Source organism: Leptinotarsa decemlineata, unplaced genomic scaffold, assembly GCF_025532065.1.
Source record: "Leptinotarsa decemlineata unplaced genomic scaffold, Ldec_3_MD MMD2_tig00026328_RagTag_RagTag, whole genome shotgun sequence".
Classification (NCBI taxonomy): Eukaryota; Metazoa; Arthropoda; class Insecta; order Coleoptera; family Chrysomelidae; genus Leptinotarsa; species Leptinotarsa decemlineata.
The window spans coordinates 8,193,728-8,220,629 of NW_027412688.1; the positions used below are offsets into that span (position 1 = coordinate 8,193,728).

A 26,902-nucleotide genomic window follows, 5' to 3' on the forward strand; every position below is an offset into this window, starting at 1 on the left:
TAACAAAACACGTTCTTTATCTTGTCTTTTTTCTTGTTGAAATGAAAATATATTTTGTCACATTCGAATATGAACATCTGCCGATTCCATGAATTTTTAAAATCTACTTGAAACTTAGTTCATCATTGCCCAAATGATCTGGGTTACTTCAATATTACACAAATGCAAAATTATCATTTGTACAATTTTCTCAGGTGCCCAACATGGTTTTCATAGACTGTTTTTTTTTTGAGCAGTTTATATGAATAGTTGTTATGTTGAGCAGTGTATACACGCTTTGGTTGAGATTGTAGTAGGGAGAAATGTCATTAGTGTCAAATACGTCATCATTATAAAAAATGAATCTCCTGGACACCGACATCAAAGGGACCGACGCTGAGTGAAACTACTGTATACAGAAATACTGTGTCAGTGATATGATTTCAGGACTTCACATCGTTTTTCTCCCACTTCTGTAAACTAACTTGTCGTAGTGTGGACAAATTTATATATTTTTCCTTTGTTTATGTATTATTCAAATACAATTCAATAGAGAGGTAGTTTTTAGGGTTAAGTGGAAGAACAGTTCAGTTGTTGAATTTATTCAACTGAACTGAACTTCGCCCTTTATTTTCAAAAACTTTCTGTTGGTGTATTTCCTCAATTTTGTTTTTTATATATTTTTTGAAAATAATAAAGACTATTATTATTATATTTATTTTTGTGGCATAACTTTCACAGCCCTTCACAACTTTTACTTGGAATATATCTCAAATAGGAAAGCAGCTGTTATCTACCTGTGCGTTACTGATAGAACTTGTATATCTGAATATACCTCTGTTCAGTACTTATAGTCTAAAAAGCTGAGCAAAGTACTCAATTTATCCTAAAATTTGTACATACTTCTTATGTCAGTATAGATACAAATTCCAAAATAAAAATAAGTTACAATTATTTTATTCTACGCCACTAATGTCACAAAAAAAAATCATTACAGTAATAGTTGATACACCTTCTTCATTATTTCTAAAAACAACAACTCGCAATCATCCGATAACCGAATTGATTAACATTCCTCATGAATTAAAAGCGAAATTAGCGTGCCGCGATGCACCCATCTCGAGGGAATTCCATTCAGTCCGCCACGAAACCCATAAAAAACCAATTTCGCGAACTCCAAACCGACCGGCCACATACCCTCATCGATTCCTCCACTAGTACCTGCTCTCCGTCACGCCGTTAATGAGACGAAGAGGTGGGACCCGTCGACGAAGCTGTCCTCGTCGCAGTATGGCTCAAACCGCCGTCCTCCTAACAGCGATATGCATCGCCTTGTCCCTGGCCGCTGAAGACCGTAAAGCGCGCTCGGCGGACCTAGACCGGGGCCCCGATATGGCCCCTAAATCGGTGGACTTTGCAGCAGAAAGTGATGCATCCAATCTGACACAAGCTTTGGAACGAAGACTGGAGATGAGCACCGAGTTCTTCCTGGTGCCCAGCAGCGCATCCCCTAGCACGACGACGGTGAGTCACGTGTCCAAAACGGCCTGCGTGGGATGCCCAAAAGACACTGGAGTGCTACGCAACGAAGTGTGGGTCATCCCTGTGCTAGCCCTGTCTGCCATTACGATGCTCCTGATCGCCGGGTTCGAAGTGTTCGTGCTGTGCAAAGCCTGGAGGACGACCCCCAGTCGCAGACACTTGTTCCTGGGGCAGATGCTCCTTTTGGGGTTGTTCTCTTGCGCTGGACTGGCCGCCGTCCTAACCGCCTCCCCCACTGAACTCTCCTGCGCCGTGGTGCGATTCGGCATGGGGGTGGCCTACACCATAGTGTTCGCCTCGCTCCTAGTGAAGTGCGTTTTTCTGATCAGCCTCAACGGAGGAGTGTACCTCCCTGCGCCCTACCAAGGACTCTTACTGATGTTCGCGATTCTCATCCAGGTAGCTATAGGCATTCAGTGGCTGGTTTCCAGCCCGCCTTCGGTGGACAGCATCGCCGTTGAGGCCGTTTTGGCCCAGAACAAGCATCGTCTACTTGTCACCGCTGAAGACGTAAGTACGTTTATCCCCCTGTGCAGCACCCCCTACGTGGACATGCTGCTGTCGCTGATCTACGTGGTGTTTTTAATACTTTTCGTGACGGTCTTGGCTGTTAAGTCCAGAGGGATTCGTGACAATTACAGAGAAGCGACTTATATAGGGCTCTCCGTTGGGTGCAGCATCCCCACGTGGCTGGTGTGGACCACAAGCGGTCTGGTGGTGAACGAGAGACACAGAGATGCTTGTATCGCGTTCGGACTTGTTATTTCTTCGGTGATGGTGTTTTTGATTATGTTCATGCCAAAAGGAAGACAACTGGCGGCAATGGGCAAAGAAGGAGTATACGTGGAAGACCGCGAGGAACGCTTCAGTTCGCTGAGCAGAGCGGCGTCTGGGTATTCGCCGTCGTTCTTTCATTTCAAGCCGGTTAAGTATGGGCTGAACCAGTACGGATCTTCTCATAAGCATCAGCAGACTGTCACTACCGTAGGAGGAGGTACGTTGAGATTTTAGTTGAAAAACGCTCAGAGCATTGGTTGTATTCCAATTTTTTTTCCAAAAAACACAATTTTTTAACCACAATATCGAATTTTGATAGCAAGTGAATCGCATTTTTTTTCCATGAACTTTTGTCTGAAACTTGAAATGATCATCATGTAAATCGAATCATGAGAGAATCGATTTATTTCCATCGCAATTTATATTGCTTCCCAAAATTTCCATTTGGGTATGTAATTTTCAACATTCCACCCCTTCGCCCTTAAGGTGTAGCAACACCAACTTTCAAAATTTAAATGGCAAAGTAATTTTCGTGACTACTCGATTATTAATATTATAGTGAATTTGAACTTCTATTTTATTCTTTTAACTAGGCCTTCATTTCATAACAAGCAAAACACTATATAATTTAAATGTTGTAAAAAGCGTTTCAAATTATTGTCTTTTTCTTGACGACCATTTATTTCACATAATTTTGAAAAAAATTGTTATTTTTGAATACTTTTTGTTCACAATGAACATATATTATGTGGGGAAATTGATGAGTTCAAAATAGAAAAATGTCATATTTGTAGATTTCTGAAATAATATAAAACAGAAAATTGAGCACAAAAAGTGTTTTGAGCTCGTCAATTGGCCGCCATTTGTGGAAATTGTAATTCTTCACTTAGAGTCTAAAAACTAGTCTGATGAATCGCCAGAAATTGGGAGGAAAGTATGCGGAAAAACGAATACATTGTACTGTTTTATTTAGAATGGAACCATACAGGGGACTCATGGGAAAATGTATACAAGGATTCACAGAAAGTATTAAGCGATGTAAGGCTATGGTTAAATTATAACCTTCTAAGTCTGAATGTTAGTAAAACAAAATTTCTAACTTTCTCTTTACTACAAAATGACCAACCGGAAAAAAATACTTTGAGTATACATCAAACAGGGTGTGAAACACAAAATTGCTCTTGTCCATTGATAGAAAGGTTGATAAATATAAAATATCTAGGTATTATGATAGATCAGCATCTGAGATGGAACGCGCACTCTGATTACGTAGTGAAAAGACTCAGATTGCTAATTAAAAGCTTCTATCAATTACGAGATATTTTGGATAAAAGAAATATCTTTATATTATATAAATCTCTAGCGGAATCTGTCCTGAGATATTGTATAAATGCTTGGGGTGGAATGTATAATGAAACAATAAAACGACTTCAAACAACACAGAACACTTTGATGAAAATTATATTGAAGAAACCTAGGTTATTCTCAACACATCAGCTATATAAAAATTCCGAGATCTTGAATGTCAGGGGTCTATATTCCTATCAATGCCTTCAGTGGATATTCAAAAACAAACAGAACTACGAAAAAAATCTTGCTGAAAAATATACAAGATCTATTGAGGATCTATCTATCAGAATACCCAAATTCAGAAAAAGTCATACACAAAGATTTATATTCTATTTCGGACGTAAACTATACAATATGTTACCTCTAAAAGTAAAGCACTAAAATACACTAAATTTAATTTTCAACTGATTCACACTCCTCTATTACTCTATTACTCTATAACTTATTCTTTATTATTTTTTCTTTTCCATTATCCTAACCAACCTAACTAATTTAAAATAATTCTTATGATAAATTTCAAATTCATCTACTCAATATTATCATTATTATTGTTCGAAACTCGCAGTGTATAAAAAAGTAAATTAAGATACCCAAATGAAAGAATGGAACATTACAATACAAGCATTCATTGCTTAGGTATGTTCTATGTTTCCTTTGGGTTTACGATATATTTTTATTATAGTAGATATTGTACCAAACAAAATATGAAAAATAAATAAATAAAATAAAAAATAAATACTAAAACTGTGGCAAACTGTGGCAGTAGACAATTTTTTGTGTGAAATCCAATAATTCTTAATTTTATCAAATTGGTCGCTTTTGACAATCTGAAAAAAACTAAAAACTAAAAAAAATGTATATAAATACTGCTCGATGTTATCTTCCGGAGAAAATATCCAAATGATATTTATATATTCTTCCAAATCAATTCGCGTTACACTAAAGAAAAACTCGGAATAAAAATTTATATTCAGCTTCGAATAGAGGTATTTGAAAGCCATGTTTTAATAAAAGCCGTCTACCAATACATGATAAAATAAAGTCCTCGCCATGTCTGTCAGTCTGCCTATTCGTCTGTCTGTCTGCCTGTATGTCTGATACGATAAGCTTAAAATTTTTTCATCATCATAATCGCCGTTCACAGCAAATGAATCTTTGGAGATATCGCCACGTTGAAAGTATCGTGCGAAAAAATGAATTCAAACGATCCGATAAACCGTATTATTGTTTTGTGTTTTCTTAGGTAGATACATACCTTATCTAAATAGTTGTGCGGTATAATCGAATTGAACGAATAAATTTCATTTTATAACCTATTTTGCTCAATATAACCCTAACAAAAGGTAGCCTCATCCACACAAATATACTTCGAATGATCCACAATGTTTCAGAACATTCACAACAATCGAGACTGTTCTGGAACGATTTACAATGACCTGGGATGTTTCGGGATGTTCTAGACTAGTTTTAAACAACACACAACGTTCCAGAATCTTCCAGTGAGTTGTGAAATACTCTCGAATACTCTCAAGTACTCTACACTGTTCGGAACCTCCGTCCCACATATCTTCAAAAGCGCTCAGGTAAAAACGGAAACTTAAATAGGGGATAGAGGGCTACCACACCATTCTACTCCCATGATCATTTCACAATGATCTGATATGTTCCAGGATGTTCCAGACTATTCCTAAACATTTCAGAATGTTCCGGAATATTCTAGAATGTTGCAGAATGCTTTCGAACATTTTCGGATGTATTGGATTGTTTCAGAACAGAGGGCGAAACTTCAGCCCTTATATCTTCAAAAGCACGCCCTTCAGGGGTTAGGTTAGGTTAGCTTGGGTCCAAAGTGAGTGGATCTATTCGACTCTACACCGCAACCCGCAAGGGTTTATTGTGGCTCACACATATTCACACTCGGCCAAATAAACCCAGCTTCTTAACCAAGCCGATTAGTTTGTATGGGTTCAGGTCAGATGGTGAGAGTACGGCTGTGCCGAACTCTAAAGACCTGATTCGGTCCCCAGCAGGGCAGACACAAAGTATAGCTCTGTTAATGAGGTAGTCGGATAGTCAAGTTGTAAGATTCACACCTTGATACCCACGACAACCTTCCCATATGAGGGTTTTTGCACGTCAGCTACATCTGACGACGCCTCAGATTCAGCCGTGCAGGCCTTTTTCCCTCTGGTTTTGGTGAATCATTACTTGAGCGCAAACGTTTACTAACCTGTTCATGGGGGGTTTGTTCCCCCACCTGAGACAGACTCTGCGTACGCCGCTCAAGAATTTGGTGCAAAGCGGTTTTATAAGGTACCCCGCTCATGAGGAGACGACTCAGTCGTTTCCTGGCTGCACCACCAAATCTTTTTTTAAGGTTCAGTAGTTGCATCAGGAGTTGGGAAGTTGAGAAGATCTCGCTCCTGATTCAAATTTACAGGGAGGTCAGTTAGAGTCGTAAACTCGACACCCATCTCCTCTGTAGATTCGCTCCTGAACTAAATTTACAGAGAAGTCAGTTGGAGTCGTGAACTCGACATCCATCTCCTCTATAGACTCAGCGTCAGAAAGAATTTTTGAGTTCACTCTGTCCATAAAAGTTCCATGAGTAGCTAGGGAAAAAAGTTAATCACGGCAGAGCCCCGCATTACCGTGACAAGCGATGCTACGACGAGAGAGCGTCCGGTATCTCGAAGGTTCCGTCGAGACAGCTGATAGACTCGTTTTCATTCATCCTCTCGGATACACACACCTTAGGATTAAGCCATCGTTGGGATGCCATTCAGTTAGGGAATTACAGAACCACAAGTAATTCTGTCATTCCCGTATCCCGCGGGGCTACGTGGAAGCAGGCATCCGATGACCGGTTTGCTCAACCCCCACATCCCAAGCCAATGCACTTGCCGAAAACAGCATGCACAGTGGTTGAAGCAGTGAAAGATGAACAAGGACAGCCAACCCGCCCCCTTCGGGGGAAAACCGGAACCTTCTCCATGAAAAAGCTGATGTTAAACTATGCTATTGAATTGTGTACGGAGAGATTGGTAGAATCCAAACTCACACACAAGTCACTAAAAATTCTCTCGGACAGTCAAGCTCGTACTGAGCAGCGTCTAAGTTGGTAGCAAATTGCCAAAAACGACTCTCCTCAATAGAAAGACTCAACAAATTGTCTCTGGTCTGGATTACCTACTGGCCACACTGGCCTGGAAGGCATTGAGGCTGCTGACTTTCTTGCAAATGAGGGTGCTGCAAGCGGCTTCATTGGACCAGAACCTGTCATTGGCATCGCTTTGGGCTTTGCCAAACAAACACTCAACACCTGGATGGCAAGATAAGTTATGGACTTCTGGCAGAAACTTCCAGGATTGGCTCACTCCAAGGCGTTTATTCACCCTTCGAAGCTTGATTCCAAACAGTTGTTGGACTACAGTAGGGATGAACTACGATGTCTAACAGGCCTTCTTACATGTCACTGTCTTCTGAATCATCATATTCAGAGACTCGGACTGTCGGAAGACAGTGTGTGTCGCCTCTGTTTGGAAAATGATGAAACAGCAGAGCATATACTTTGTGCCTGCCCCGCTGCAGACCTCACCAGGTTTTCAAAGTTTGGTTAGGCCACACTTCTACCATTTTACTTGAAAGATCACTCACTATATAAACGAATCGGCTTCGTTAAGAAGCCGATTAGCTACTGTAGATAACACTTGGATACACCATTATAGGCCTACAACAAAAATACAGTTCAAACAGTGGGCTGCAAAGAGGGAGCTGGCTTCAAAAAAACAAAAACTGTTTATTTTGTTTTTTAAGCTGGGAAAGTGATGAAGAGACTTTTTTCGGGATAGTCATAGAGTTATTTCAATCGATCATCTTCAAAAATAAAAATCATTACAAGAGCATACTACGCATCAGTACTTGTCACGTTGAAGGCAAAACTTGCAGAAAAACGGCCACATTTGCAGAAAAAAAAAACCTGTTTCGCCAAGACAACTCACCTTCTCTCACATAAGCGGTTGCCATAATGAAAATCCACGAATTACGATTTGAACTGGTTGACCATCCGTCTTACTCACCAGATCTAGCTCCAAGCGAAAAGTGTGTAGAGTTAGAAAAAAACTATGTTGAAAAATAAAAAATGTCTTGTAACTTTGTATGCTGTACCTCGTATATGTTTCAATTTCATGGCAAATATTTGAAGTACAAACTCAATAGGAAAAAGTGATTTTGGTGTAATTCAATGAGCATCTGTTTCAAAGTACTCATTTCGAATGGGTTTTCATTTCTACACATGTTTGTTGAGGGTTTATTTCGAATTTGATTGCTTCATTACTTTCTCCGGAAGTTTCCCATATTTTTGTATAAAGATGGAGTAATGAAAAGCCGGAAAGCTTTTCCACAAATTTTTGAATTATTCTCAAATCTTGGCCCAACAAATTTATTTCACGAATAAGTAGTCCGTCAATATGTTGTATTATTCTCACATATTCTCTTATGTGAGGATGTAAACGATCCTACGGTATGAATTACGAACCTACGCCAGAAACATTCGAAACTAGGAAAAATAATTGTAAACAGTTTCTGGAATGAACTGGAGTGAGGTTTGATTAAAATTATGATATTGTTCATTTACAGAATCTTGAAAATGATTCAAAAATGTTAATTACTCGAGGATAACTGGATCAATTTCCAAAAATATACCAATGATGCATACCTAGAGAAATGAAAGACTATGAAGGAAATGTCACAAAAACGGTTTTTCCTCTTGAAAAAAGTTGTTAACGTGTCCTCGGCGGCGATTGAAGCCACACTATTGCTTTTTTTAACAGAAAGTACAAAAAACGTATGCATTTTCACGTAATTTAGCTAGTCCTGTTCGACAGTTGAGAGGGGCTGAACTTTTTACGTACGCACTGTATATTCGTACAATTTTTATGTTCATTTTTATATATTTTCATAACCTCATTTCGTGTTTGGGACATGAGAGGAAGGAACATTTTTTAGTCACCACCTTGTCAGTCACTAAATGAATTTTGAGAACTTTTGAACCTAAACCTGAATGAAACCTCCAAAAGTGTAAATAAATCATCTTGTGTTAACTAGTATCAACAATCTGAAATTGTCAGTCGCCCAAAAATAAGTCCTGTTATTTTCATCATGCACAGTTAGGTATGTCTAATTGCCGACATAAAAAGCAACGTCAAGTAATTTGTTTCAATTATAAAAATCACTTTCCCCGTCATTTTGATGTGCTGATCTGATTGCTACGTTCATTCACCATTTGCTGTTCGGTAGGAACCCACACAATGTCTTATTTTCTTTATTCATTTTTTCTTATTAGTCAGTGGGCTATGCTTGAAGACTGGCAGTAAACAAATCTAAAGAAATGAACTTTAAATGTTCAAGCCAGTCTCGGATATACCTACACAGTAGGTTGAATGAACTGACGACTATCAGAAAACAACTACTCCACTGGCTAATACCAGGAACGGCGTTGGATTATATCCGACAGGCGTCAGTGCAGGAATCTTCACGGATTTGCAGTTAGTTAGTACCTCGTCCACTAATGGAATGACATTTTTCTTGTTCGCTCCAACTGAAGACGAGGAATGAAATACTCTGAAAGAATTTCGATTTTCAATTATGGAATATCATTGACTTGAAGTCGATGATGGTCACTATCTTGCACTGACGAGTGACTAAGGAGCCCGAAACCAGTCTGCAAGTATGCCCGTTCCAAAATTGATGGTCGACTCTCAGTTGTATTGTCAATTGCAAATGCAGGAAATTTTCTGTGAAGATTCCTGCACTGACGCCTGTCGGATATAATCCAACGCCGTTCGTGGTATTAGCCAGTGGAGTAGTTGTTTTCTGATAGGCGTTAGTCCATTCAACCTACCGTGTAGGTATATCCGAAACTGGCTTGAACATTTGAAGTTAATTTCTTTAGATTTATTCATTTGTTCGAAATAAAGTCTACTAGACATTTGTACATTCAGTACTCGTAGCAACGCTACTGACTAATTATCCTCAGTTTCTTTTTTGTAAAAGAATTTTGGATCAATTCAATTTTATGCGGTTCTCGGAAATTATGTGGCCGTGAAACTGGTAATCATATTTCGAAATAGATATTTTATTCAATTTCTAGAAAATTCAGAAACGATTCCGCAGATAATAACACTATTATTCAGATGAGAACGTGTGATGGAATTTAAACATTTGTCGGAATTATTTCACAACTGGTATTCGATGAGAATGTCGCATTCGTAATGTGATTTCTAGAAAATCTCTGAGCAACTAATCGAAATTACAGAAATTCTCCGGTGTGGATATTTTGCACGTGATAAAAAGTTACCAATACGATTTCAATAATTTCAAATCGCACTGAGTCAGATTTTTACGGAGGGGCATAAATGCTACACAATTTTATTATTCGATTTTTGGAAATTACGAGTTGATCTAGAAATTTCCTCTTTAATCTCGAAATTTCGACTTTGATCTAGAAATGTTGTCTTAAACCTCGAAATTTTGAATTTGATCTAGAAATTTTGTCTTTAAGCTCGAAATTTCGACCTTGACCTAGAAATTTCCACTTTAAACTCGAAATTACGACTTTTTGACTCAAAATTATGACTTTCAACTCGAAATTAAGACTTTTTACCTGGAAATTACGACCTCAATCTCGAAACTTTCACTTTGTTCTCGAAATTTCTACTTCAATCTCAAAATTTCCACTTCAACATCAAAATTACGAATTTTCAACTCGAAATTGAGATTTTGAATTAAAAATTATCAATTTTTAACTCGAAATCACAACTTAAACTCGAAATTTCGAATTCAAAATGGAAATTTCGACTTCAATCGCGAAATAATAACTTTTAATGCAAAATTACGACTTTTCAACTCCAAATTACGACTTACTAACTCAAAATCCTGACGAAATTATGACTTAGAACTTGAAATTACGACTTTGATATCGAAATAATGACTTCAAACTCGAAATTACGACTTTTCAACTCGAAATTACCACTTAAATCTCGAAATTTTTACTTGAATCTCGAAATATTAACTTTAAATTCAAAATTACCACTTTTTGATTGGAAATTACAAATTAAAACTGGAAATTACGACTTTCTTATTCAAAATTACGGTTTGAAACTCAAAATCACGAGATTAAAATGGAAATTTCGAATTCAATGTTGTAATTCTGGGTTGAAAAGACATAGTTTCTAAGAAACAAATAATAAAAATATATGGCCCCTCTGCGCTTTCGAAAATTTTTATCAGGACAAAGTAAACAGCATGTTGGGGCGAGTACCAACTATTTGATTTTTATTAATATTTGTTATGTATTTGGGAAGGGGCTGATTTTGTCAGTTGTGAAATCTTAGAGCTGGCACTTTACGACTCGATTGAATAAAATTTTTCAACATTTATCTCTCAATCAATAATTCCAGGACTTAAGAAATTGATAACATTATTCATGTTCAAAAGTGGGCAGGTATCTATCTGATTTAACGGCATGAGAGATTGTCAATCAGTTCTTTTTCTCAGTATTTTTATGAAAATACATTCTTGAAAAAGTTATCAATAGACCTCAAGACTCTAAATGTTATCGATAAATTTCCTTTTCTCAACGAAAACTTCGTAATTCAGCAATATCATGAGAACAAAGAGCATGATAAAACCACGAGTCCGCAAGACAGGTGGTTTTGTTTCAAAATAACTTAAGTTGAGTCAAAAAAAATAAACATTCATGTGAGAAAACTTTTAGTCTAGTGGTATTCGTGGAAATTATTTCCTGAAATATTCTCAGCTGATTGCATCGATATAAGAATTAAATGTCAATTCTCAAATTGAATGAATTTTATTACCTGTATAACGAGAAATGTCAACAAGAACATCTGTTTGAAAGTACAATGTTCATAATATGAACTGAGTACATAAATTTGCGAAGAATAAAAACTCAAAGTCGTCTCCAGAATTTAATGTCACCATCAGATGTTAGAGCGGTAAAACCATCAATTAGAACATGTTTCGAACCTATACAGGTTCATCATCAGCTAATATTTAAAATTCTACGATAAAAGAAGAACAACTTAACAATAGTTGATACAATGCGGTATAAAATACTTACATGGAGAAGAAAATATTGTATTTAATAATGGAAAAGAAAAGGAAATTATCACGTGTTACTGTAAAATCTGTTTTGAAATCTATTTTTCCGTTAATCAGCTGTCGCCCCCACACAAACTTCAACTTCAACTTGTGCAAGGTAAGGACTAACGAGGTATTAACTTCTAACGTGTGATTCCTAACACGGTTGCAGAATCATCTCAGCTTCAACCCGATAAATTATCTCGAGAAAAATATCTGGTCGAGGCAGGAATCGAACCCACGGCCTTCCGATCGTTAGTCGAGTGCACTACTACTGCGGCCAAGTCCACAACAGGGATGGTCAGGGAATGAAAGGGATGGTCAAAATGATATATTAATAATAATGAAAAATGTTTATGGTAGAAAGTGGAGACTTTGTCACAAAAAAATTGTAGAATTTTAAATATTAGCTGATGGTGAACCTATTTAGGTTCGAAACATGTTCCAATTGATGGTTTGACCGCTCTAACATCTGATGGTGACATTAAATTGAAGCCTTCGGTGCAAGAAGGTGTTAACTCAATATTGAGGAATTTTAGAAAAATCGATTTGATTAATAAAAACTGAAACTTTTTATCAACACATATTTCAATAATATTTTTTGCATTACATGGCAATGAAGTGCTTTCGAAAATCTTGTGGTGGGTATAGATTCTTGAATTAATGTCCACGGTTCCAGAAAAATTGGAAATACTGATAAAAAAATGAGTTGACACCTTTTTCCAAATTCCTCATAACCAGTAAAGTGATTTTAAATGAAACAAAAAAGTCGTAAGTGAATAATTTTATTGTTGAAAGCATTTTTCATTTTTTACCGTAATGCGACACCCTTCTGTCTTATGAAAGTCGTAAATAATCCGTCTAATATTGGAATACTCATACTCGGGAATATCATTTACTGGTGCTCTTCTAGGCCACTTCTTTCTTGGGGTTATTTGCAGAAATTAACTGCTCCGCTTCTTTAACCACTCTTTCAATGGATCTTATTGAAATATGGTTCTTATTGAAAAAAATTAAGATTTTTGTTGAAATAGTTATTTTATTAAATTTATTTGATGTTAACTGTAGCGAGAAATGTTTTATCTTTCACATTTGATAACGTATCCGACTCACATTCAACACTGGAAATAATTGAACACTTAAAAAATTATTTCACGTGCCTGAGTCTTGATGACAGGTTTTTTGTTAGGCGATGACATTTTTTCAGAAACAATACAAATTATTCAGACAATGTCGAACGCCAACAGCATTGGAGGACAAATAATGATACGCATCTATACAGAGCGTATCTATATCTTGCAAGAGCTGTCTGTAGTGGGGGTTACATTTAAAATGAGTTTGTGCGCATGGGTGCGGACTCGCCATCACGTTTGGCGCCTGTTGTACCTAAATTTTAATTTCATGGCTATCAGTTTTATCGCTGTCGGTTTTATCATTCGGAATGATTTATCATTTTATCGCTGTTTAATTCTATTTTGGTGGTCTGGACTTCAATTTTTTTCATCATTTCATCGGTCTGGAGAAAATAATTGTGATAAACACTCGCGGTACGAACGGACTTTTGTTAACCGTGGTATCTTTTAACACGACTAAGTGATTTTCAATCACTATCTCGATAAAAAAAGGAAGTACTGCCGTACAAATGTTTGAATTAATTTTTGGTGGAGAATCTATCAAGTTATTTGCAATTACATATTTTTGGAGAAAAAGCGTTTCGACTCTCTACTTCTCCATTATCAAACAGAAAACTAATCTCTCCTGAAAATATTATGTTTTAAATTCAAGTAACAAGTTGTTATGAAGGCAATTTAAAGAATATTGCAGCTTCATGATACCATTACGTTATTAATAATAATAGTAATAATATGTACGTACAGGTATTTTGTCATATTTTTATGATATATTTTTGACTCAAACGAAATGACGTCAATTTTCACAATAATTGATAGCCCCCTTTGTGGAAATTCAGAAATTGTAGAACTTCCTAAGATGGTCATTTTGCGGTTTCAAATCTGAATTCGATCAAAAGTTTGCCAGATACGAGACTGTTAAAAAAATAAGGTAAATTCTCATATTCCTCAAAAGTATTTATTTATTCATTAATTTCTATTTTGTCCTTCTTGAAGCAGTACTGATATGCACTTTTTGGTGTGTCTTCGAACTCCCTCAGCAATTTAGCTCTCTCAATCGTCGCAAAATGAAATCCTTTCATGGGCCTCCAATCTTGGTAACAGAAAAAAGTCGCAGGGGGGCGAATATGGGGAATGCGGTGACTGGGGCAAGATTACGGTGTTTTTTGAATCACGAATGATTTACTGCTTGGTTTCAACTCAACAAAACATTCCTTTTTCAATCCAGACGATTATCTATGTTGAGATATATAGCAGATCGAGACAGTGTTGTCTAGAATTCAATTACGAATGCTTTTCAACTCTATAAACAACAAAATAACCAGTATGATGTTCTGTCACCATGTATGTTTCAAGTATTTTATATTCAATAGTTTTCATGTGAAATCCACCTGTACTAAGCAAACTTGGATACATTTGACTTCAATCGATTGTTATTGCTGTTTGGAGAAATCTCATATTAATTTCGGCGTCAGCTGCTGAATCCATTAGCCTCGTTTGTAAGTTCACGTTTGATTTAGTAGTTTGTTGAATTACGAAGGCTATTTTTCGAAAACTATCACTTAATTTGTTTGAATGAGATATTATAAAATAATCTCACAAGGTGTTATAAGAACTGAGAATAATTGAAGACCGCGGCTGGAAATTTTAATTGCCTTTTCAATATTCAACATGAAATGGATCAAGCTCTAAATCAGCTTCTAAATACCTGCATTATTCCCCGGGAAGGAGCATGTGCAACAAGGCACTTAAGATTTACTGCAAATTTTCAATTAACTTTTTTCAGTCTCGTAAAAGTCATCCCGTTACCCTCTTCGATGGGTCAACTTTTGAAGGTCAGTAAGTCTGCGATTTCGTCTGGATGAAAAACGTGAGAGACACATAAATTCAGCTTGTGAAAAAACTTGCATACTGAGAAAGTGCGGGAACGTTGAAGTGATGCTGGTAGCAAGGTTGCCAACAGGACGCAAAATGCGCAAACTCTGTATATTTTCAGTGTCCCGCGCATTTGTATCGCTCTCTGGTTTTTACGTATTTTCTATGCATTTTATGGCCCGCCACTCTGACTCAGTAGATTAGTTTCACCTCAGAGTGTCTCATGCTCATTGCCCTTCAGAATTTTTGCAGACAATGGTGTCTGCAATAATAATAGTATTGAATTCGTGCTGTGTTGGATTCAATCAGTTGTTAGGAGCATCCTATATACTATCCACAGTTGAAACAGTATTCGACGGATATACAAGCAAAGAGTCAAAGAAAGAAGTTGCTGGATATGAAGAAAAGCTGCTCATAGGAGAGTACCTGCAGTACTCGACACTTTATAATATGGCCTTGATCGATTACCGCAAAGCATTTGATACAACATCGCATGCGTTCATCTTGATTTTGCTCAGATGCCTTGTGTTACACGACAACATACTGTGATGTCTTGAACAACTGATACCTCTGGCGGACTTCTCGTTTCACCATTACATTTCGTCAAGCTATAGTTCGAACAAAGAGAGCCACTTGCAAAAGGGGTATATCTCTTCTTCTTTTCTGCGTCTCACTATTGCCATTATCTTTCGCGCTCAGAAATACCCAAGGATACAACTGTGACACCCTCGAAACCAGAGGCATAACATCACCAATGTGTTTCAATCAGATGATCTTGACCTTTATGCCTTTGGAGAAAAATATCTCAGTCTTCACTCAAAAGGGGTCACCTCAATGAAAAACTCTTTCAACCGCAAGTATCAGCAGAAACTCCTACAGATTTGGTGATCGGAACTGCCGGGATTGACCAGAAATGCTACAAATATGCTAACCGTTCCGGTCTTACTCTATATGTACCTTTGGAGTAGTGAAGTGGACTAGGAAGGACTTGTACCAACTTGTGAAGGCTCAAAAAAGGATGCATCCCATGTTGTCCGTTCCACTTATACTTTCCACGACAACAGAAAGGCCGTGTACTTCTGAGTTTAGAGTTTCTACATCATTGAATGGTACTAGGTGAAGTCATGAAGAGTTCGGATCACCTCATCTAAATGATCTAGATTCATGCGAGAGTAAGAATTTTAGCCTTTTTTTCTAAGGCAACGCGTCATTCAGAGTGCTTTCATACCATCCAGGCCACTGCTACGGTATTTGCGAGACACCGGTGTTGCCTTGTGCTTTATTGAGTCAGTTGTGGGGAATGAGAAGTGACGAATTGATGGGAACTACTCATTTACCACCCTTAGAATGATGCAAACGAATGAGCATGATGTACTTCTAGATCATCAGAGTGGGATAATATTCATCGTGGATTTTTCAGCTTCGGTTGAAATGAATATGATCCGAAAAGGATCATTGGAGTCCTCAATATTGAACCAGTTTGCTGCAATACGGTAGAAATCTTGGCTGGAAAAATGCATAAGGCTGTCATCTATAGCTCATTGCGTCTGCTCAGGCAGACAGGGTCCGATCGATACAACCTTTTCGATAGTAATAATAATGTTTATCATCTTAAAAAATTACAATAAACTGTAGCTGACAGAATGAACAGGGACATAAGGCTTGTGCGTGGTATAAGGAGTATTCTTGAAGCAATATCAGCTTCATTAGCTGGCTTCTTAACGATGGTAAGAGTACGGCTCTACCAAACTCTAAAAAGTCGATTAGATCCCAGCGGGGCAGGCACGCAGCATGTGCTCTGTTGTTTCATCATTTTCGAAACAGACACGACACACACATGATTCAAATGACAGTGACCTGTGAAAAGGCCTATTAGACATCGTAGTTCATCGCTACTGTAGTCCATCAACTATTTGGTATCAAGCTTCGAAGGGTAAATAAATGCCTTGGAGTGAGCCAATCCTGGAAGATTCTACCAGAAGTCCATATATCTGCTCACCATCCAGGTGTACAATCTTTGTTTGGCAAAGCCTAAAGCGATGCCAATGAAGCTACTTGCAGCACCCTTTTTTGCAAGGGAGTCAACAGCCTCAACAACTCCTCTATCGAGGAAAGTCATTTTTGCTACCAATTTAGACGTTGACGCTGACGGTGTGGTACTGATGGCACCACTGATGGTCAGACAAGCCTGTTTCTGTGAGTCAGAGAGCTTCGCCTGAGCCGTTTTCTGTAGAGCCTTCAGCCACGAGGCAATTGCACCATAAGTGATCATTGGTCTGATAACCATCACATAACTCTAATGGATTTGTTTGAGACCGAAACCATAAGTTTCACCACAAATCCTTCGACATGTCCACAGTGACAGTCTGGCTTTGTGTAATTTTTTTTCCAAGTAGGCGATCCCGGTGAGTTTTTTATCAAGGACAATGCCAAGATATTTCACCTCCGTTCCAAATGGAAGGACCTCACCATTGAGGAAAAGTGGCGTTAGATCGTCCAATTTCCTCTTTCTAGTAAAGGGGATTATAACAGTTTTGCTGGGGTTGAGAGACATCTGCTGTGAACTGTGAATTGTGAACAACGTCCATCGTGCTTTGGAGGATATTACAAGCCTTTCTTCCTGACGTGGACCTTGCCAAGATGACAAGGTAATCTGCATAAGCTTACAGATCTACTTTTCCTCTGCAGATCTACTTTTCCTCTGTCGAAGGCATCAAGCAGAATATCCATCAGGAGCGATCACAGAAGGGGAGATAGTACCCCACCTTGAGGGCAGCCTCTGGTAACCCTGAACCTAATGGCCTTGCCTTGGAAAGTCGTAGTTGCAGTTCTATTTACCAGCATGGCAGCCAATTATGGTCGATTCTATACCTTTCCTAGCCAGAGATGATCCTATAGATTTAGGTAGTGCATTGTAAAATGCTCCTTTAATATCGAGAAATACAGCAACCACAATACAATGTTACTACAAGTGTGTAATTTAAAGATTGTTGAAAGTATATAATAACAATAGTGATACTGGATATACTTCAATGAAACTTTTTTACGAAATGAGAACTATATTGGTCAGTTATCAACTATATTCATTTACATGCAAATCTCTATTCATATTTTGTTGGAAACATAAAAACCCTACCAGAAAAATTCAGTTACAATAGCAATAGCTATTGTTTTACTTCATTTTTCGATACAGAACAAGAGCCAATTTCTTTATAAATGTTGGTAGTTTGTTGTTATTATGATCGAAGTATGAATTTGTTTGATGCTTTTCAGTCAGATTTGGCAACACTGGCTAACATGCATCTGCAAAGACTGGCCTGAGAACATACGCTGGAATTAACGGTTCGGTGTCAGAAGATGACATGTCGCTCTCAGAAGTCCAATTATTGCAACATTTAATGAAATTCGAACTATATTCATGTACGCTTCATGTTTCAAAGGAATAACCGAAGGAAAAAAAATAATTCATTGTTTTAGGAACACAAGCGGTTAATATTCAAAACTGAAAGTCATCAAATGAGAATCTGAGTTACGTAATGTCCAAACTGAGTGTGCAGAGCCGGTTTATGAAATTTTTTAGTGAAATGAAATTGAAAACTGAGAATGGGTGATGTTCTGATGTTAGAAAAAGAGATATATCAGATAATAATCGTGATAATGTATGTGGTCAGTCATTATTCTGTTGTTGTAATACTTACAAGTTACTTTACTTTACAATCTACAATTATTTCAGGACAACATCTATTTCAAAACCAACTACTGTAACAAATTAATCAATTTCTTAAATAAACGAAAGACACCATATAGATGAAATTACAGTAAATAACCAGACTATGAATTATTTCAGAACACGTGTATATACATATACATTAGAGGGTTTCCTATTTAAGCCCTTTTTTCTTGGAACTACCTGAAAATCTGACATTTCAAAGAGAAAAAAGAATATTTCCGTTATACTTTTTTTTTAATTAATTAGAGGTTTAGCTCATTCAAAAATACGATGTCCCATATGAATAACACAGAAACATTTTGTCAGTTTCCACTTGATTTTTCGGTATCAAAAAGTTTTGTTCAGAAAAATTAGTATGAAGCTTTTGTAGGAAATTTAATTTGCTACAAAAAAGTTTTGTGAGCAAAGAGTCTCCGATCAACAGTTTTTGGGCTGTAGAGTTGGAAAGGTGACTGTTGATACCGAATTTTCTTCAAAATGGAACTGTTGATCTTACAATAAATATTTTACACAATAAGTTTTACAGAGAAATGGTGATTTTAGAAACGGCATTTTGTATTTGGTAAATATAGATAAATTTCAATCCATAGTTACTATTAAATCATAGTATCAATGGACTAAAACTAAAATTTTCGGGCATATTTCAAACTTCTTTCAGTTTTTTTCGAACTAGAGTCAGTGTATTTGGGAAACCGTTCTACGAGAAACAATACTTTCAAAGATCATAGACCGACACATCGTGCACGGGGGCTTTCAAAAGCCGTTTATTTCTTGAAAAATTTCCTGTTCCAGGAATAATTTTTCCTTAGCAGGAAAGCCAAGGACTCCGTCAAATCAGTATTTTTATAACATCATTGTATGTATAAACATGGTATTGTGCGCCTTTGTCAACTCAAGCTCTGTGACAAAATTGAGATTTTTTTTAAAATATATTGGAATATAAAACGATCAATAAGAAAATTTCAGAAGCAGTGTCAAAAAAAGTTAGCACTCATCCCTGGTATTCGTCTGAAGAACTTATTTGTTTATTACTTCTCGATGATTCTGTAAGCTCAGAAATTTTCGAATAAATGAATCAAGAAGCTAGCGAAACCACAAATTTAAAACGTGTTAACATCAAAAAAGTCAAGATTGTTTCTTTCATGACTAAAAATGTATACGATTTGAGCGATTTCAACTTCCTACTGAATTTATGAAATAACATCCAGATCAATGGAAAACTGATAAAGATTATAAAACATGCTTAACAATTTTAAAAAATTCACGCATCTTAAATGATACTGCTGAATGAGGAGTTCAATTGATGGAACTATATAATCGGAGTTCGACTTATAATGAGGAACATAAACAATAGTTATTACAAGTTGTGGCAATGCGTAGAAAGCAATATCCGAATGCTAATAAGCAAACTTTATTATAACCACCAACTCAGAAATGAGAGAAAAAAATTAATTTCAGTAATTCTAACGATCTTTACTCGAACATTAAAGTTTATATTCATTTACTAAATAGAAATTATAGTCTATAAAAATATTGTTGAATTTCTGCATTGTTTTTCTGGTTGCGATACAACATCTGGATTTGCCGGAAGAGGAAAGAAAATCATGGTAAATTTATTATTGGACGATAAAAATTTATCAAATTTGTCCAATATTCATTATAAAATAGATATGAACAAAGAAGATATCAAAAAAATGGATTACAGTTAATCAAATCTATTTATAAATGTAAAAATGGCAATATAACACTGAATCGATTAGAATTCAAAAAATATCTTTCGGCAAAAATTAAATCATCTTTACATTGGCAAATCTTCCACCCAAAGAAGGTGCAGCAGAACAATATTGTTACAAGGCATATTATCAGTTTCAAACTTGGCTGGTTAATAAACTGACAGCAACAGATTGAGGCTAGAAGCAAGATCATCGTGGCGTTATGCCCAAATTTACAGAAAAGGAATTAAAAAATTCACACATTTATGCTCAAATTGTCTGAAAATTTCTCTAATGTTGAAGAAAAAGCCTACGAAGAAGTTAATGAAATTGTGAATGTAGACTGGTAAAAATATTGAACACGAAGACTATGATCTTGAAAATTTCGAAGATCTACTGTAATAGGAAAGGTTTTTGGAATCTAATGATAAAGACATGCCATCAAAGATACAATAACTAATGGATAACTGATTGGAATTCTAAATGAGGTATATGTAAATGAAAGAAAATTGAAAATATTCCAATATCGTAGTCAATATGAAGTATTTAAATTCAAACGTACAATTTCAAGCATGATTATTTTGAATTGTCTAATATTTACATGCATATTTATATACTATGAGATTTTCTATCACATAAACTCAATTAGAATCCAATAAATCAGCTTTTTCACTGAAAAAACTTGCAACAATGTAACATAAAATCTTTCATTTTCTAATTGATTAAAGTGAATTTTTTTATAAATTCTAAATAGCTCTATATTTCACATAATGATGAAAAAAAAATTCAGATTTCAGTTTTTTCGTTTTTTGCATTTTCTGAGAAGATTCGCGATAGTAATGTATAATTTTTTACACTATCAAAAGGTAGATGTTTTGACGTGGGAATTTTCAATTTTTGGTTTCAGAAATTATCGGCACTGGTCTACAAGGATCGCGGACCGAATCAGGTCAGCGTCCTCACTCTTGCCAACTGATCTGAAAGAACACTCATCAATTAAGTAATCGGCTTCGTTGAAGCTGATTTTTTTTAGTTGATTCAGAATAGATATAAGCCTCAATGGAATCTCTTGTATTGCAGCGGAATGAGTACAGTTCATCTCCTAATGATACAATTCAGTTAGTAAATTGTGTTTCAAAAAATTGTAGCAGTTCTGGTGTGAGGAAACAGAGTTTATAGTGTAACCTTTCATATTGATGCTGATGGATCCTCATTGAGTTAACCTATCGTAATTCTAGATGGGATCTTCTGACCTCAAACTCATTTCATTGTTGGGTGAATTACCGATAAATGTTGGATAACAATCTGAGCCGTGCAAAGTTTGGCATCATAGATCTGCTAGTGGGAGGATCTTCAAGACTATTTCCGAAATTTACCCTGGCTAGATATTTGTTTCGGCTCTATATATCCATATATTTGTGCTTCTGAAGTAACGGAAGTTATTCTATCATACATGGTTGCAAATAGTACTTTAACAATGAAACGAACTTCTAACGGCAAACCTTGGTTCAACAAAAATTGCAAGCAAGCTAACGCCTTCAAAACTCTCGCCTATTAGCAGGGGCGCAAAAGTTCTAGTGCCAAAAACCGGACTAAGTTTGTTAATGCTTGCAACAGCTGCCAACTTAGGATAAATCAAATCAAATGAATCGAGACTTGTTGTATTTGTAACAAATTTTTGTTAACTGGTTGGAATTGTCATATTTTCATTAAATAAAATATCAATTGATGTAAACGTTGCTAAAGTATTGGCATGTATGTATATTTCATATTATATTTTAACATACATTACAAATTCAGAGATGTATATACGTGGCGTACTCATACATATTATGACGATTACAACTTTTACAACTTTTTGAATCGTTATATCTCAAAAACGGTGGCTCGCAGGAAAAAAGTATTATCATATTTTTTGTAGATACTTGGTTGGGTAGATGGTTGACAATTTTTGTCTGGAGTATTTTTATGATAAAACTTACCGTTTTGCTGAAAATCGCGAAAAACTCATTTTTTTGACCTTTGACCTTGAATAAAATTTTTTCCATACATGAATGACCAACTAGATTTGAATAGATCACAATTATTGAACTTGTTTTCTTAAAAACCGAGAACAAATTATCATTGATGTAGATGTGAGGCAATATGCTATAGGTAATCATAATCGAGCAGGTACGAGATGTAGAGGTTCAGGTAATTTCTTACTCGCCAACTATTGCCGAAGACAGTGCTAGTCATCCCTTCTACTTCTCCATATGTGCTGCGGAAGTATGGGCCATTAAGGAAACACTACGCCTTATTCTCAACCAGAGATTTCGGACGTGTTGTGATTTTTAGTGATTCCAATAGTGCATCACTTGAAATAACACGAACTGCAATTTCAGCTCATAGTGACCTCTTATCATTACAAACCAAACGATTCATAGTGGCATTGCTATTGCCCTTGTGTGGATACCGAGTCACTGTTACATTCTTGGCAACGATACAGCTGCCGTCTTGCATCGATGGGACGGTATATTGAGCCTACAAACTGCCCTCAAGCCAATTTTCGTTAATTTCTTCCCGAGATAAAATCGAATTTATGGATCAACTGGTCAACATAGTACTCCCGCCTAGGACAACACAAAGGCGTTACATATCACTCATCAATACCAGCTCCGTTGAAAAAGCCTTGGTTCAATATTTTCACGACATGTCCACGGAATATTATCACAACTATAACTAGAATGCGGAGTACTCATTGCTTAACTATGGCACACCTCCACAAAATTCGAATAAAAGAGCATGACAGGTGTGAGTGTGGGAAAACGCAGGATTTGTGGCACATTTTTTTCGTGTGTACACATAACAAAGCCATTATTAGTTCATTACATACCCCCATCCATAGGATGAACAAACAACAGGACCCGCTGTCGTTACATGATATTTTATTTGAACATTTTGAATATTCATAACTTAAAGGCATTACATTCCTTCCTTACCTCCTCCCACCTCTAGCTGTAACGGATGGATTTGCGCTGACATTGTAGACCATTGACGATAGTTGTACTTACCTACTGAATATACTCTGTGCTTACATTGCGAACAAACCTATGTGCTTGCTAGTGCGATGTCTTCGTAGTGCATGGACAACCATTGTTTTCGTCTGTATGATATAACTGGGTTATTTTCAGCTTGCCGTTCTTGACAAGTTCCTGGATAGTAATTTCAACCCAACTGTGGATGAACCCGCACCAGGTCCACTTAAGTGTGGCCACATTTGGATTTAACAACAACTTTCGTTACCAACTGGCCGGATAGCCTTAGTTGCTGAGGACATTGAATCGAAAATAAGAAGAAGAATACTTTCGCCATCAACGCTGCTGTTCCACAAGGCTCTGTATTGTCTTCAACCTTCTTTTTATTGTACATCAACGACTTATTAGAAAAAAAACACGAATCCAATATATTGTTTTACTGACGACAGCATACTTGTCTCGCATTCCATTTGAATTCCAGGACATTGGCTTTGGATGCATATCTTCACCAGCATCTGGAGGTTGCATATCCTAATGAGAATCTAAAAAAGATTTCGAATTGGGGTGAGAGTAACCAGGTTCGATTCAATGCCAAACAAACCTGGCGTGGGTTTTCTCCAAAAATATAAATGTCTCCGAACCGGATATAATAATTTCAGGGCAGACAATTCCACTTTCTACTAATCAGTTATGTGAATAAAAACTAGTATAAGCAAATACTAGGGATTTCTTAAGTAAATGCTACGTTTTGTGTGAATAAACACACTAGCACTTGTTAGGGGTAGTAAGTTCTAGAGTTTTTCCGGACGAGTAGTAAATGCTTAAAAAATGGTGTGCATGAAACTTTTGAAGTAGATTGTTCTGTAGCATATGCTTCGATTTTTTCAAACCTGGTCTGGGGCATGCTAGACTTTTTCCTAGCATTCACTACCTGTCTGCTCAGTCCACAGTTTGTTGTTGATCATGGCTGAGTTTATGCCTATTCGTCAACGTAAAATTTATTCTGTTCGCTCTGGAATAAACGAACGTAATTGTAAAGAACTGTTAAGGTTTAACAGTGAGAGTGTTGATTTCCTTGCGGCACAGTTTCTTGAAGAAAGTGATACTCGTGGCGGTGGTATTTCTGGAAGACAGCAAATGGAAATATTTCTGAGGTTTGTGGGTGATCCTGGCTTTCAGTTTGGTGTAGCTCGAAATGTGGGTGTACACCGTACTACTGCTAACAAGACTATAAGGTACGTGATGAGTAGAGTAGTTGAACAATCACATAATTGGATACGGTTTCCAACTACAGCTGAAGATATGACCGAGGCTAAAGTTTTGTGGCGGAGACATTTTCGTTTGCCGTCTGTAATTGGTGCCCTTGATTGTACTCAAATTGAGATACAAAATCCTGGGCTGCACGGTGATGAGTATATTTGTGGAAAAGGATATCCTAGTATAAATGTCCAGGCAACATGCAATGCATTGGAACAGTTTACAAGTATTAGTGCGGAGTGGCCCGGCAGTGTTCACGACGGCAGAGTGTGGAGGAATAGTCATGTCAGAGACATCGTGTCACAGTATGATGGAGCAGCTTGTCTTTTAGGAGATTCAGGATACGGTTTATTTTATGGAATACTGGATTATCATCTTCTATCAACTCCAAGAATGTTTTTTCCCACGGTTGTAGTTTTATTTTCCTGTTTCCCATCACTTTTACGTCAGTTTTCTTCTTGGCGGTAGACTTCACATTGAATTCAATGCTTTTATTAGTTGGCCTACAGTAACTTGTTTCCCCAATGCACCACAGTAGTCAGAACGTAAGGTTTCTCAAGCTCCTTTCTTAGAATTCATCACAGCAGCGGTTTTTGATTTGTTAAATAAGACAATGTGATCCGAAAGGAGACGTACAAACAGAGTGCGATCAATTTTTTCTATTTTATTAAAATCACTGTCAGATTCTTCTGATAATGAATACATCTTCTAGCACGTGGTTGAACAGAGTGAGAGAGGAGCCGCCGATGTGGAGTAGACTGAAAAGTAGTGTAGGGGAGAACGTGTCGTGACAGGAACGTTAAAATCTAGCATTTACTTGGTCTAGCATGTACTACCCTGCGAGTAAGTGCTTGGGTTTTTCCGGATTCTACTAGACTTGTCCTATTATTTTCTACAAATCTTTATTCACACTGATTAGACCAAATACTTACTAGACCTAGCATATGCTAGTAAGAAAGTGCTAGTTTTTATTCACATGTCTCAATAAGTTTGTTAGGAGTTAAAATTGACACCAATATGTTTTGGCACAATCTTGTCGCTGAAATTGCAAAGGCTGCTTCTCAAAAGCTTGGAACACTGTTCCAAACCAGAAAACTGTACACACCTCAGAAACTTTTGATGCTTTATAAAGCTCAGATGAGACCTTCTTTGGAGTATTGTTGTCATGTATGGATCTCTGCCCCCAAATATGCTGTATTCCATCCAAAAAAGAGCCGTCTGTCTGATTGGAGACGCAAACATCACGTGCAACCTTGATAACCTGGAACATCGAAAAAAGGTTGGAGATTTGTCTCTCTTCTATTGATACTTTCACGGGAGATGTTCAAGTGACTTGACACATTTGATTCCACCAAGAGCGGTACATATCAGAAACACGCGACGGACTGGGCTGCTCATCTTTTTGAGGTTCAACTCAGTACACCTCGCTCTGCGTTCGAGTGGAATAAACTACCTGGGAACGGTTTTCCAAATTGATTTAATCTCCAGCGATTCAGATCCAATGTGAATAGCTACTTTCGTACATACACACCGCTGTGTGCTATAGTGCTTGTGTTTTGTCCTTGCAAAAATGAGTATTTAAGAATGACAGTAGCATATCTTATAATTATGTTAGATCAGATAGAGTGAAATTTAGGAAGTCACGTATGAAATTGAATCAGCACTAATATTATGAAGTTATTACAAGTTGTATTTTAGAAGGAGTCGCTGATTATCAAGCCATTTATATAGGAACTAAAGGCGTAACAGCTTTAGCAAAAATTATTTTACACCTTGTATTATACAAATTCTCGAAAATCATTCGTTATATGATACACGTATACTTTCTTCATGAATTTTCACTTTTTTTCCCACAGATTTTTTTGGGTATTTCGTCAGGATGTTAACGAGATAGGATCTTTCGAGTTTTGAATGTTAATCAACGACTCGAAAAAATCCCATTATATTCCGTTCATGAGAAAATTCCGAAGAAAACCTCGCATAACAATAGGGTTATCGGCTCGGACAATCTTCATCAAACTTGATTCATTCATTAGAGTCATGTGTGACCGGGAGTTGATTGATATTCAGTGAATTTTTGCTGTGACACATAACGATTGCGAAACTGGCACAATATTTAAATGTGCCATTTGTGTAACATGAATATATTAAAAAATAAGTTGCTTCTGAAATGCTGATACCGAAATACCACACAATGATCTGCAATCTTAAAACAATGCCTCCGAAAGTTGGACGAATGAATTGAGAAATATTCAAATCAATTATGTCCTCAATGCTAATATACCTACTATATTGTGTAAGAAGCTCGGTAAAAACATAATTGTTGCAGTTGAAAGATGTAGTATTTCAACTGAATCCATAACAAAATAAAAT

At 36.8% G+C, this 26,902-nt stretch overlaps 1 protein-coding gene across 1 annotated transcript in view; it reads left to right on the forward strand.

The window, feature by feature from the left end:
- The first annotated feature begins 1,230 nt into the window (after nucleotides 1-1,230).
- LOC111511971 (metabotropic glutamate receptor 2) overlaps nucleotides 1,231-26,902 on the forward strand; it is a 126,292-nt gene continuing 100,620 nt past the window's right edge. The window contains exon 1 of the mRNA XM_074181971.1: nucleotides 1,231-2,515. Within this exon, the coding sequence (XP_074038072.1) occupies nucleotides 1,270-2,515 (1,246 nt within the window). The 5' untranslated portion in view covers nucleotides 1,231-1,269. The remainder of the gene's footprint in view (nucleotides 2,516-26,902) is intronic.